This window comes from Athene cunicularia, assembly GCF_003259725.1.
Source record: "Athene cunicularia isolate RWA chromosome 18 unlocalized genomic scaffold, athCun1 chr18_part1, whole genome shotgun sequence".
Lineage (NCBI taxonomy): Eukaryota > Metazoa > Chordata > Aves > Strigiformes > Strigidae > Athene > Athene cunicularia.
The window spans coordinates 9,825,884-9,838,902 of NW_020799123.1; the positions used below are offsets into that span (position 1 = coordinate 9,825,884).

Here is a 13,019-nt window from a genome sequence, read left to right on the forward strand (position 1 = left end):
CGTCTGCACGTCCCTGTGTGCGGTTTGGGAACGGGGACAGCTGCGAGGCTCCGCGTGGTGGCAGCTGCCGGGATGCAAAACTGATTTTTTATTTTTTATTTTTTTTTTAATTTTTTTTTTTTTAAGCCCCGCAGCCATCCAACAGCATTACATTTCAGATACCTCTTTGAAACCTCAGTTTCCTGTAGCAGGCAATGAAAGTACTGTACATGTGTTCTGAACATCAGCTCTCCTCTATCTATAACCTATCTTTCCTGAACTGAGAATAAAGATATATTGTCCCAGCAGCAAGTGGTAAGTTGAATCAAGGTGTCAGAAGACTGCAAACATGGTACAATTGACTTGATGTGCTGAATTAACTTAGAATATTTAATTAAATTGCCAAAAGCAATCGTGCACTAACTTTGAAAGAATCAAATTAACTGCCTATCAAATGTATTAACATTGTTAACAAGAACAGGCATTTAAAATGAGATTGGTTTCATTCATTAAGTTTTAATTTCCTTCTGTTAACTTTACCTGTTTCTGGATAATGTCACTTTGATTAGAAGCCTGAAGGGCGTGCTCACGTTTAATTTCTATCTGTTGCTGCTTTTTCTTCTGTTGCTGCTCCCTGAGCTGCTGAACTCTCTGCAGCTGCTCCTGAACACTAGCTGCTTGAACTGTTACCACATTCTGAATCTGGTGAGCCTGTACTGGGCTAGTTTGTTGGATCTGAATAGGTAACTGAAGCTTGATCTGCTGGGGCACACTGCCTTGTTGGGCTTGTATCTGAGCAACAACATGTGACTGAAGCTGAGAGAGAACTTGGACTTGTTGCTGAAGCTGAGGCACTGTAATAACTTTTGTTGGAGGCTGCTGAAGTTGCAGCTGAGGACGAGTTGGGGATTGCACAGGAACCTGATTTAAACTTTGAGTAGTTGGAAGGGTTGAGACTGAAGTCTGAACCTGAGGTTGTGATTGCTGCAGCTGAGCTTGAATTTGTATGGGAGCATGGGGCTGCATCTGAATCTGTTGTTGGGTTGTAGTCTGCACCTGAGCTGGTTGCTGAGGCTGGACTTGGGACTGGCCTTGTGGAAGGATTGCAGTCTGCGGCTGACTCTGGACTTGCACTGGAGATTGCCCTTGAGCCTGGGTCTGTGCTGGCGACTGAACTGGAGATTTAGACGATTGTGCTTCAGGAGTGACTGGAGAGTCAACAGATGCCGGGGTCTGAGATTCGGGCTGGGTCTGAGTTTCAGGCTGAAGTGCTGGCTGAGGTGCCTGTGACTGGGCCAGCGGCACCGGCTGAGTGCTCTGATTCTGCCCCTGAGGCTGGGCTTGCGGCTGACTCTGAGGCTGTGGCTGAGTCGGCGGCAGCGCTGACGTTGGCTGTGACTGTAGACCTTGCTTCTGTTCCCCTGTAGCTGTTAAGGATAAAACCAAGTATTCCAATCATTTCAAATGACACATCTGTAAATCGTACTAATTTGAACCTTTTAGAACTACTGTAAAGCTCTATGCAGAAATTCAAGAGATTTCTAAGCTTATAACACACTTCCAACAGATTTACTGCAGTAACAGAACATCTTCCAACTGCACAGAAACTCCCATGCAACGGAAATGGAAACTCTTTTTCTGCTGAACAGAACAATTCTTACCCGAGGTTGAAGTAGAAACTGTTGTCGTAGTTGTGCTAGCTGTAGTAGCAGCTGCTGGTAGTGGGGTGAAAAGAAATCTCTGAATTGTACCATTTGGCATAGCTGCTTGCATAAGCTGTTGTCCTGGACCAGGTATTACAGTCACACCCTGAGGGATTAATTGTAACTGACCAGTAGTTTGACCTTGTCCCTGAATTACCACAGTTAATCCTTGACTGCCACCCTAAAAAAAAAAGTTAATATTGATGTATTAGTGATATAGATTTTAGACAGACTTCACTGAAAATCAGAAGAATTAGGGGTTTGGATTTCCAAATTCAATACTTTTACCACATGCCATACTCCTGAAATCCAAAACTAGCATCTTGAGATTATGAAATACTGAAACATTCTTTCAACAATTCTATCGTCAACAGATTACTGGGTTGGAGTTAGTTACACATATTTTCATCCAAATATTGACAAGAACCCTAGCCAGAGAACAGCTAAAATAGAACAACTTTGTTCCTAGAATTTAGAAGTAATACAGAGCATGGATAATTTTAGACATACTATTAATTACTTTCTCAAGAATCCCAACAGTTTGTGTAAAAATTCTCTTCATTGACAACATTTCCTAATCACGTATCAGATCCTACCCAGCTGTGAGCTTTCAAGACTGACAGTTCAGTTCGTAATGTATTGAGAATTTCTGTTGTTTAAGCTGACACTTAGCTCACATCACTCTCAACTAAGTGATGGAGAAGGTAGGGTATTGTCCCACCACTCAGATGCACAGCTCCACATTTTGTGAATCCATAGAATGGAATAAGGTCCCTACAAAAATCCTTCTGAGTCTTTTGCTGTGGAAATGAATTCTCTGACTCTTGTTCCACATATAAAAAAAATCTTACCTGGCAACAAGCAGCCTGTACATCACAATAATTTACATATATTACTTACAATTTGAAGAATAGGTATTGTGGTAACTCACAGAGGTCTATTTTTACCCTAGGCTTGACTCTAAACTTATTTTTTGCCCACAGACCTTCAAGATCTGAGCAGAAACTGTAATAAGTTTTTCCTCCTCCAGTTCCAGATACTGCAATTTTTCCTCTGAGGCTCTGAATAACACGAATGAAAACTAAATCTTCACACAATCTCAAAAGACAAGGAACAAACATTACGCTCTGAAGGTCTATAGAATAGGCCATATAAAATAATTATGTCTCTTACTGCTATTAATGCAAAGAATTATTTTCATACTGCTAAACTTTCCTGATGCTAGATACATTACTGGGGAATACAACAGGAAGTGACGTTTAAAATTTCACATGTACTACTTAAGCTTCTTCCAGTTGGTAATTATGCTATCAGTCATCCTAAGTGAAGGCAGAAATGTCAGTTTATGAGCAGATACACTACACTGCAGAAATCCAAAGGGTTGGTAAGCTGTTATTAGCACATTTCCATGCCCAGAGGAGTATTTTACCTGTCCTTGTGTTAGCTGCGTGAGTTGGGCCATAGTGAGTTTCACTTGTCCCTGCTGAGGGCGAGGGGGCTGTGGTGTGGTTTGTGGCTGGATTTGCTGAGGTGGTGTCCCAGGACTCGTGACCGTCTTCTGTCCAGTGCTGGAAGAAGCTGTGCTGGTACTAGAAACTGCTGTTGAGACAGGCTGACCCCTGATTATTTGAGTCACCACTTGCTGTGTCTGACCTGTAAGAGAGTAATTTGGGATAAGAAACACGTTTCCAACATTTTAACCATTAACACAGCAAGCCTCTGAGTCACAACAACTTGGAATAGTGTATCATCAGGCAAGTGAAGCAAACACTGTAGTTTGCACATAAACTTTACTAACCATTTGTGTGGTTGACTGAAAAATGTCAGCAAAATGTTTTCTATTTTAATTCAGTCCAAATACTTACAGAGTACTTCAAACACTTAGCTTGCCTTTAAAAAAATAAAAAAAAAATTTAAAAGGCTTTCACAATGCACAATTATTCTAAACTTTGTTTTCAAATGAATGGACTTAAAAACAAAGCCTGCAACTGACACATTCAAAAGCCAGAAAAGGCACTTGTTAGAAGTCAAGCATCAAAATGAGGTATTTTTGCATTGGGACATATGATACAGAAAGTATTTATGGAGGAACAAACCATGGATTTCACACTGGAAGTTTAAATATTAAAATGAACCTACTGGCTGGAAGAATACCTTGTTGCACCACTACAGGTGTTCGAATGATGGTCTTTCCAAGTGTTGACTGCTGAAGTGGTGTCCGTATTACTGTCATACCCGGGCGGAGTGGTGTCCCTTGCACTACCTACATACACCAAAATGGAAAGCATATGTGAACTCGGGACAAAAGGCTGCTGGGATATACCCTCATGTTTCTTGTTTGATTTTTTTTTTTAATATAGTAAGAAATTACAAGATGCAAGCAGATCCAATATTTTTTCATCTATGCCCACACTGCTAAGGCTTCCCAAGCTCTAAAATATTCATTTTTCCAACTGGAAAGATCTGTTATACCTCCCCCTGGAATAAAGGATCCATAAACACTATTGTTGAGATGATCCAAAAACATCAAAAAGTGACTAGACAGACCTTTTAATATCTGCCAATAACTTAAAATGCACGAGCCCACATTTTTTGCAGTAAATAATCAGAAAGACATCTTACTTGTGAAGTGCTTGTTGTTCCTAACGTTCCTGTGGTATTTGGCCTAATGGTTACAGTTGCTGTCCTTGGCTGGAATGAAGTAAATGTTTGACTTGCACCGGTAGTTGATGGAATGATACCCAATACCTTTTGCTGAACTTGAACAACACCTAATTAAAGAAAAATTGAGAATACATTAATGACATAATTGCCAACAAAAGAAGTAAATGCAATGCCAGGGTGGCATTTAGAAATCAAAACTCCAGGGCTCTAGAACACCTTTGAGTCTTTCAACATTTCTTGGGAGAGCCTTTGTCATATTGTAAAAAGCAGCAGCATTACACTTTGTAAACAGTCCAACTACATTTTAAGTTAAGAAATAGGTATTTTAGAAAAGATTAAGGAAAAAGAGTGAATCTTCACAAAGATCAGTTTGATGGTAACTGCAAATAAGTCCTTGCATTGACACGGTGCCACAAATTAGTATTATACAACCATTAAAAGCTATAATCTGATTAATTTAGAATGTAGGAGACCAGTTTAAACATCTTTCACCTACAAGCTTGTGGTGCTAAAGAAAAGGGTAATGCTTTTCCTGTCACCTAAGAAATTTCAATACAAAACTAGTAGCCTTCATGATTTCCTCAGATGCTAAGTATAATGGAGACAGAGAATTGAGCTTTTCTGTTCAGTATACATTCACAAATCTCAAAATATTAAGTCGTCTTCTTGAGGCAAGAAGAAAAAATGCTAATCTTAGTTTGGAGCCGAACTCCTGCTCATCAGTGAAGAGCAGATGTAGGCATTAATAACTAAGAGCAGCAGCACTTTTTTTTTTTTTTTTGTGAAGAAAGTTGTTCTGTTGATGTATAATTTAGATAACCAAAAAAAAAAAAAAAAGCATGCTTCATTCCACATTGTTAAAAATAAAGCTTCCAATTTTGCACTATGAAATGCAGAATAATTTACAGGCAAAAAACTTGCATTTTTCCCCTACAGACACAAATATGCAATACAGGGGGAACAAGCTCTAGAAACTTGTATATATGTATATAGAAATATTTTCTCCCCCTTCAAGTCACAGTTTACTTCACTGGGAAAATAGTGTCAATGGAGAATTAATCAGCAAGCTGGAACACATTTTGAATTCAGTTCCCTTTCCCCTACCTCCTTGAGTTGATGGCACATTGACGGCAACAATCTTGCTGTTTGCAGGGAGTGGCAGCTTAGTTATCACTTTCCCTGCCATCGTTACTGGACTGCCTGAGATCTGGAAGGTCTGCCCTGTGCTGGCAATGGTTGTGGCTGAAGTGGCAGCTGTGCTAGTGGCTATTGAGGCACACAGAACAGTCAGTTTTAGAGCAGAATAATTAGTCAATGAAATGACTATTTTCAAGTATGAAACAAAAAACTACAGGATTATTTTTACAATAATTTTTGAATGTGTCATAGTTTCTTTGGTAAAGATTCTTTTTTGGAAACAGTATGTTACAGCACAGAATGCTTTCTTTCATTATCAATGATTACTAGTACAACAACTGTCAGTAATAAATGAGACAGGTCAGAAATAAGACTACCTAGCAAGTTTGAACAAAGAAAAATTAGACAGGTATTATCTCAGAAATGTCCTGCTGACTTAGCAAGAGAGTTAAGAGCAAAGATAACAAGAAATGTAATAATGCTATATATTCTTGAAAAGATGTAGGTGCCATACATAGGATGAACGCCAGCACATGTTCTTACCATGATAAATGGCTACTTGCCTGTTGAAGACTGGCCTTGTTTAACCCAAGTAGCAAAAGTCTGATGGAAATTCTTGTTCTGTTGGAATGTTACTGTAGCTGGAGAACCCACTTTTGTAGTAAGCACTACTTTGGTTCCAGTGGGCACCGGGCCTGCTAAAGGGCCTACCACAACTTTCTGTGGTGTTGAGACAGTAGTTGCAGTGCTGCTGGCTGTCGTGACTGCAGGGGCCACACCTGCTGCAGGGATCTGCTTCTGCTGCTCCAGCCGTTTCTACAGAATTCAGAGAAAAATGGAATGAAGGGATAATTAGCATTCTCAGATTTTGTAAAAGAAATGCTGTCCCTTCCTAGTACAGAAAAATAGGTAGGACCTCAGTTCAAGTTGTAAAGGACTGAAGAATAAGCTGCTTGCACACACTATAGCACGAGACTCGACCTGCAGAACTACAACTCTGCTTATAGTACATAGTCAGAAATTTTCCTTTATAGCATCTTTCAAATCCTCAGTTTATCTTAATTTCACTGCACATTTTACTTTAAAGAAAACTTATCAATTAGCCTCAGATTAATCCAAAGCATTAAAAACTCTGACAAGTATCCATCTATATTTGGCTCCGACCATGTGCAGACAGCTTGCATCTATGTCAATAAGCAATATGTTGTCATTAACACAGAATTTATTACTAGCATTCCTATGTTTAGAGCTGCTTGCACTGAGATCCTGTCAGTTACAGAAAAATTAAAGGAGGCTTTATCATTCTACTTCACCATTGAGAATGAAATTTTTAAAATTATTCTTTTAACTATAAATCCTGTTTGCAGCCTCCTTATAAAAATTAGGTTCAAAATCCCTTACCTTACCCAGCAACCTTCTGTGCTGTAAATGTCAAGAAGGTACATTAAATTTAGGGACCCACTTCGTAAAGGGATTTTAAAATTCCAACCAATCTAACATTCTCCTCTATGTTGTTGGAATTATCTCTGTATTTATTAATTTAAATTTCAGTGTTTGGTTAGCATCATATTGCAGTAATGCCCACGAATCAGAAATACCTATTCACTAATAATGTATTTTCTTCAGGGAAGATGAAATGAAAAAGGAATAAGTTGGAAAAAAAGCACAGTCCTTAATAATGTATGTGAAATACCAACATGGCATTGGGTTTCCTAATTTTAATTGCATACATTTATAGAGACATACACACTTCCATCTATACATACATATCTATATAAAATTATCAATAGGCTTAATTCAGCCAATTTAAGATAGAAAAAAAAAAATCAAAAGATCTAATTTGATTGAAGCATGAAGAGCAAACACAGTTGTATTCTGAAGTCAGCTATACACCAAGGCAGCTTTCTATTATACCATTCTAGAACACTGTTGACCTTACCTGAAGATTGGCGCTTCTCAACCTTCTTTTAAAACAGAAACAAACTAAATCTTTTTAGTGTTTTAAATTAGATGGAAAAAAACCAAAGGCAATCCAAAACAAATCTTTGCCTTAACCTCATTTCAAAGTAACAGATGTACACAGCATTGTTTGATGGCTTACTTTGCAAAGGAAGTGGAAACTATTTTTAAAATGGTATAAGATAGGGATAAACTTTGTTTCCCATATTCTAATGCATGTGGACTATCAGTGCATGGTTGCTGACAGGTGGGACTACCAATAGCTCCCCCACCTGCTGGGCAGCCAATCGTTGGTGTTTTAGTTGAGCCTCCAATTGGGCCTTGAATTCCTCTGCCTTCTTCTGTTCACTAACCTTAGCCTGTTGTTCAACTGCCTGTGCCTTTTCCTTCTCCACCCTGCCAAAGACACAACCGAAAATAAGTTATACCATCACATAAAATCCAACCATCAAACTGGATTTCATTTTATCCAGTTTAACTGCTCTTCTAAGAACAAATGTCAAGACTGAAGATCACTGAAAAACTGGTCATAGCTTTAAAAGTATTTTGAAATTAACTATTGAATTTGCATGCAACATCCCTGAAATATTCTGATGTTAAACTACTGCAACACCTTACAGGAAACTATTAATCGAAACTGGAATGTATAATTACACCTGAGACTGCAAATCTATGTAATGCCAATAACTTAAAACAATTATTTCCAAGAGACTCAAAAATATTGTTCCAGCTCTAAGCATGCAATACTGGAAATATTTATTTTATGACTTGAATACTCCCAGGCTGAATTTACCTTTACTTTACTTGTACATAATAATTTTCTTTGTATGATAGAAGTATTTAAACACATACTGTTTAAAGTCATGCCAAAAGCAGCCTAAAGCCTTTCCATGCATTACAGTAATAGCCTTTTAGTACACAACAGTGATTAGTTCATAAGCATGGAAAAATTAATCTAATATTCGTTCTAACAGATCTGTAAGGTCTGTGTAAATTAGTTTTGGTACCAGCAAATAGTTTAGCTTTACAACTTTAAGCCTGACTATTATCAAAAGGCACAGCAAAAATGCAACACGGATCCACTTTCACTGATTGTAGCTACCAAGTTTGCATTCTCCAGCGGCAATTGTCATTTCACACACACAAATTAAAGTGGTTTTCTTTAAAAGCTCATTTGAGTTCATTTACCTTTCAGCAAATGCCCTGATCTCCCATAGTTCCAATTCCTCCTCTGCTACCCAACTTTCAATTATAACAGGGCCCGTTTGCTTGGGTGTTTCTGGCCTTTTTGGCCTTAGTGCACTTGATCGCAGTCCCTTCCTCTGGGGTGTTGGAGTTTCTTTAGAGAACAGTCAAAACACAGATGTTACGCTCAACCATAAAACAAAATTCAAGTTTAAGCCAAGATTTAGTGTCTCTTTCAGTCTCATTTTATAAACAGAAAGGCCTTTCAGCTTCAGATAAATCATGTCAGTTTGTTAAATGTGTCATTTGTTTCCAATAGGCAAAGGAATCGTTTGTGTCAAGCTATATTTGCTCCCTTGATAGTCTGAATTAACAAAGATCCCGTTACCTTAATTTCTGTAGGAGCTTATGGGAAGGGGAAAAAGAAAAAAAAAGTATAAGCAAACATACCTTTCGGAGCCTCTGGTACACCAATGGGACAAATAATTTTTCTTATACAGTACTCTGACCGAATTCCATATGGACCAACATCTCTTCGCTTGATGATTTCTGTTGTTGTAATTTCAGTTTCAGATGTTTCTACAACAAATTAGTCCAAATATGTTACTAACAGAAAACAAACAAAAGCTACATCTCCAGTCAACCCAATATACTCAAGGTAAAGAAACAGCAACTAGTACAAACTCTTGACTAAAAAAAAAGTCCGAAACGCCATAGCTAACACCAAGACTTTACAGAAATGCTTGGAATGAGTGTAGTATTCAAAATTAACAGCAAGAATCTTTGCATTAAGAAACCCAGAAATTTAAAGTACTAATACCTGTACGTGTAGTTCCTCCTCCAGGTGGAGCTTTTGCTGCCATATCATCCCATTTGAGACATGCCCACAATAATCGCAGCATAAGGCTCACTCCAGCCAATGATTTTACTGTTTGAAGTCGGTACCTAACAACAGAGTATTCATTATGTTTTAAAGTAAAAATGTATTTAAAATACCTAACCAAACTAATGGGACAAAGGTTTTCCATTCTACCTTTACTGAACAATATAGAAAATTACTGACTAATAAATAGCAAAATTTCATGTTTGGGCACAAACACGTATATCACTTGTATTTTAAAATTCAATTAATTTCATCACACCCTTAACTTTTCCTCAAAAATGTAAAGTATGTACCTCCAAGTGATCCCAAAAGTTGGCCTTGGGGATGGATATGGCCAGATATCCAAGGCAGGCTTTGCATTGTAATTGAAATAGGGAACTTCTCGGATCCCTCCTTTTCTGGCCAGCTTTTTTAAGTCATCATTGGGTAAAACAAATATGCTTTTTTTACTGCTTTTGGTAACAAATTTTCTATAAGATGGTAAGGCAGTTCCAGAACGAGTTTTTTTGGGTCTCGCAAATTTCATTAACTTCACTTTGTCTTTTGTAGAATACTCTTTGCTGACAGTCATGGAAGTCACCAATGTGCCTTCTGAGGTGGTCAGTGAATCTGTTACTGTTGTTGTAACCACTGTTTTACTGTGCTCTTGTACAGAAATGACATCAACGTTACTGTCTGTAGCCGGAGTGGTAAGCTTTGTTACAGTAGTGGTGGTAGTTACAGTGGATATGGCACAATTTTCTGTAGATGACACTACTGTTGTTTTCTCATCATTAGAAGCTACAGTCTCTGCAACTTTAAACACAGTTTTGGATTCTGTAGACACAGTTGATGTTGTGGTAGTCACTTCTGTAATAACAGTCTTTATTTTACTTTCTCCATTAATATTTTCCATTTTATATGTCTGTACACCGTTCTGATCAGCAAAGTCACTACTCAAGCTAGACTCCTCACATGAGGTTACAGGTGATGGTGCACTGTTCTTATCCTCAACTGCTTCAGTTTCCATAGATTCTGTTTCATTATTCAGGTTATTTTCTTTACAGACAGTATGTGCCGGCATGGAGGCAGTGCCAACAAATGCCGATCTCTCAGGATAAAGCTGTTTTTCTTCAGTTTTCTGCACATAGTTGGGAACTTCATCTGGGGGCTGAAGACCCTTTCCAGACTCAAACTCAGGTGAACTCTGCAGACGTGACTTAGGATCCACATTATTTTTGTCCTTTGTGTCCTCTGTCATTATGTCACCATTCATGAATGGTTTTACTGAAGATTCCTTAAAACTCAATGGTTTTATTTCATGTTCCGGAATGGATTTATTAATATTATTAACTTTTGGTTCAATATCACCCCCTGACTTAGTTTCGCAGGTATCTTTAACTAAGCAGTCATCATTTGATAATACTTTAACATCATTGTCTTTCCCATTCATCTGAAATGCTGATTTTTCTTTTCCTAAGTCGGTCTCAGTTTCTTCATCTTTATTGTTCTTTTTGTCAGTAACACTATTTCGATTTGTCTGATCAAGATACTTGTTTATGGTACTTGTCTCCACTTTCAGTTCCTGACCTTTCTTTTGACCATTAGCCTCATTTACTTTAGAGCTCAGTAAATCCTCATCAACTTCTGCCCCATCCATGTGTTCCAGAGTTTGACTTTCGAGATTTCTTTCAGAAATTAGCTCTGTTTTAAATGGTTCTAGATCTTTATTAACTGATTTTTTGTGAAATATAACCTTGTTTTCAGATTTACTTTCAGTCTTTCCTGGAGCAGTTTCTTCCTCCATTTTACTTTCTTGAGAGGATGTTGGTTCAATATGGCTTTTTATCATACAATTGTTTTCTGGGTCTTTGCTCTGCTGTTCAGAATTTCCTTCTGAATCTGTTTTTTCAAGAACGGCCAGACCATCTTTTCTACAGCTTCTTTCGGTTATCACTGGCTCTAAGTTCTGACATTCACGCTGAGATACTCTGGTAATAGGTAGTTTTGGTTTCAAAGGCTTTTGGCTTCCGTCCGTAACATCCCATTTGATTCTACCTTCTGTGTTTGTTTGTTTCAGGCCATCCACAGAGGAATTCTCAGACTCTCCAAGAGCTTCTTTTCCTTGACACTTATCAGCAGTCATAGGTTCAGGGTTGTTTTCTTTACTATCATTCTGAATGGAGCTTTCACCTTCAGATGATTGAGATGAGCCTTCATCCAGTAGCTGGCTTTCTCTTTTTGATAGCCTGTTTGTCAAAGGCAAAGAGGGTTCATCTAGCTCACCAGTTTTGGTGACTGGTAAGCAGTCTTGTTCTGCATCTTCCATTTGGGTCTTATCTGAAATATAGGTTTGATCTTGGGAAGACATGTCAAACTGGCTTCCTTCTTTTACTTTTCTCATTTGTAGCTCATCTATGTTTTTCTGGGGGCTCACTGATCGTATGCCTACAGTTTTAGCACTAGCCTCCAGTTTCATCCTTTCTAGACGTTGTTTTTCTTCCAGCGTAAATTGTTTTATTCGCCTCTCAAGTAGTCCATCTAATTTTGATGATTTTACTTTCCTTTTGTAGCAAGTCCTTAAATGAAATCCCTCACTAACATTGATTATATCCAGCTTACAATGACTATCCTCATCTTTTACGGGGGACTCAGTTTTCACATCATCTACATCCATGGGTTCTTCCTTGATGACTTTATCATTTTCACCATCAATTTCCTTTTCCACTGTGAAGAAGAAATAACTGAATCAGTAAAAGCTGCCCTAACAATGAATGCCAGACTATATTTTTACATTAAGTACTAAAAAATAAATGGACCTTTTAGCATATTAATAGATTTCAAGGAAAAGGGAATAAAAACTTCAGACACTACTACCAGGAATAGTAAGTCATTTAACGGAGACATTTTAAATGTCTTGACAAAACCTGTTACAGAGTTTTTCAAGTTATTTCTGACATCCTAAAATTTATATATGCAATGTTGTAATGAACAGCTAGTTTTACAATAACTTAAGTATATCACCTTTGTCTTTTGCACGATCTAAGTTTTCAGAAGTGGTATCAACTTCTACTTTTTCTTCACGTGACTTTTCTTCTTTCACTTGTACTTTCCCCAAGGTTTCTGAAGCATCTGCTTTGTCTTTTGCTTGCAGATCATGAGAATCCTTTGTTCTGTCTTTCTCTATTTTTACCTTAATCGGACCTTTTCGTTTATCCAAGTTACATTTTTCATCTTCACTCTTAGCTATTAACAAATTAAATGGTTTGAATTATTCAGGATAATTTTTATACTCTGCTATATTTTAATGTATGTTAGTTTACCTCTCAAATGAATCACACATCATTACTGAAATTCAGAAGTAGAATTAACCATACTATGGTAATGTCATAGACTAATCTTAGTGCAATACTGAATTAAAGTAATAAGTAAAAAATAAATAATCAAAAACCTCACCAGAGATAAAATGTTTCATTTGCTTTTTTTTTTTACAGGATTCCATGTTCAGCTGTTCTTGAAAAAAAAAACCC

General features: G+C 37.6%; 1 protein-coding gene across 16 annotated transcripts in view; it reads right to left on the reverse strand.

The window, feature by feature from the left end:
* The window catches only part of BPTF (bromodomain PHD finger transcription factor), a 56,085-nt gene that overhangs the window by 13,404 nt on the left and 29,662 nt on the right, over positions 1 to 13,019 (reverse strand). For 8 of the 16 annotated variants that reach the window (XM_026860888.1, XM_026860884.1, XM_026860882.1 and 5 more), the window contains 13 exons: positions 12,514 to 12,735; positions 9,804 to 12,216; positions 9,448 to 9,572; positions 9,078 to 9,206; positions 8,631 to 8,781; positions 7,715 to 7,838; positions 6,047 to 6,299; positions 5,451 to 5,612; positions 4,305 to 4,453; positions 3,822 to 3,945; positions 3,112 to 3,335; positions 1,641 to 1,863; positions 520 to 1,406 (listed from right to left, as the gene is read on the reverse strand). In XM_026860888.1, coding sequence (XP_026716689.1) covers positions 520 to 1,406; positions 1,641 to 1,863; positions 3,112 to 3,335; positions 3,822 to 3,945; positions 4,305 to 4,453; positions 5,451 to 5,612; positions 6,047 to 6,299; positions 7,715 to 7,838; positions 8,631 to 8,781; positions 9,078 to 9,206; positions 9,448 to 9,572; positions 9,804 to 12,216; positions 12,514 to 12,735 — 5,186 coding nt within the window. The remainder of the gene's footprint in view (positions 1 to 519; positions 1,407 to 1,640; positions 1,864 to 3,111; positions 3,336 to 3,821; positions 3,946 to 4,304; positions 4,454 to 5,450; positions 5,613 to 6,046; positions 6,300 to 7,714; positions 7,839 to 8,630; positions 8,782 to 9,077; positions 9,207 to 9,447; positions 9,573 to 9,803; positions 12,217 to 12,513; positions 12,736 to 13,019) is intronic. The other 8 variants (XM_026860892.1, XM_026860890.1, XM_026860885.1 and 5 more) reach the window with 5 other exon arrangements.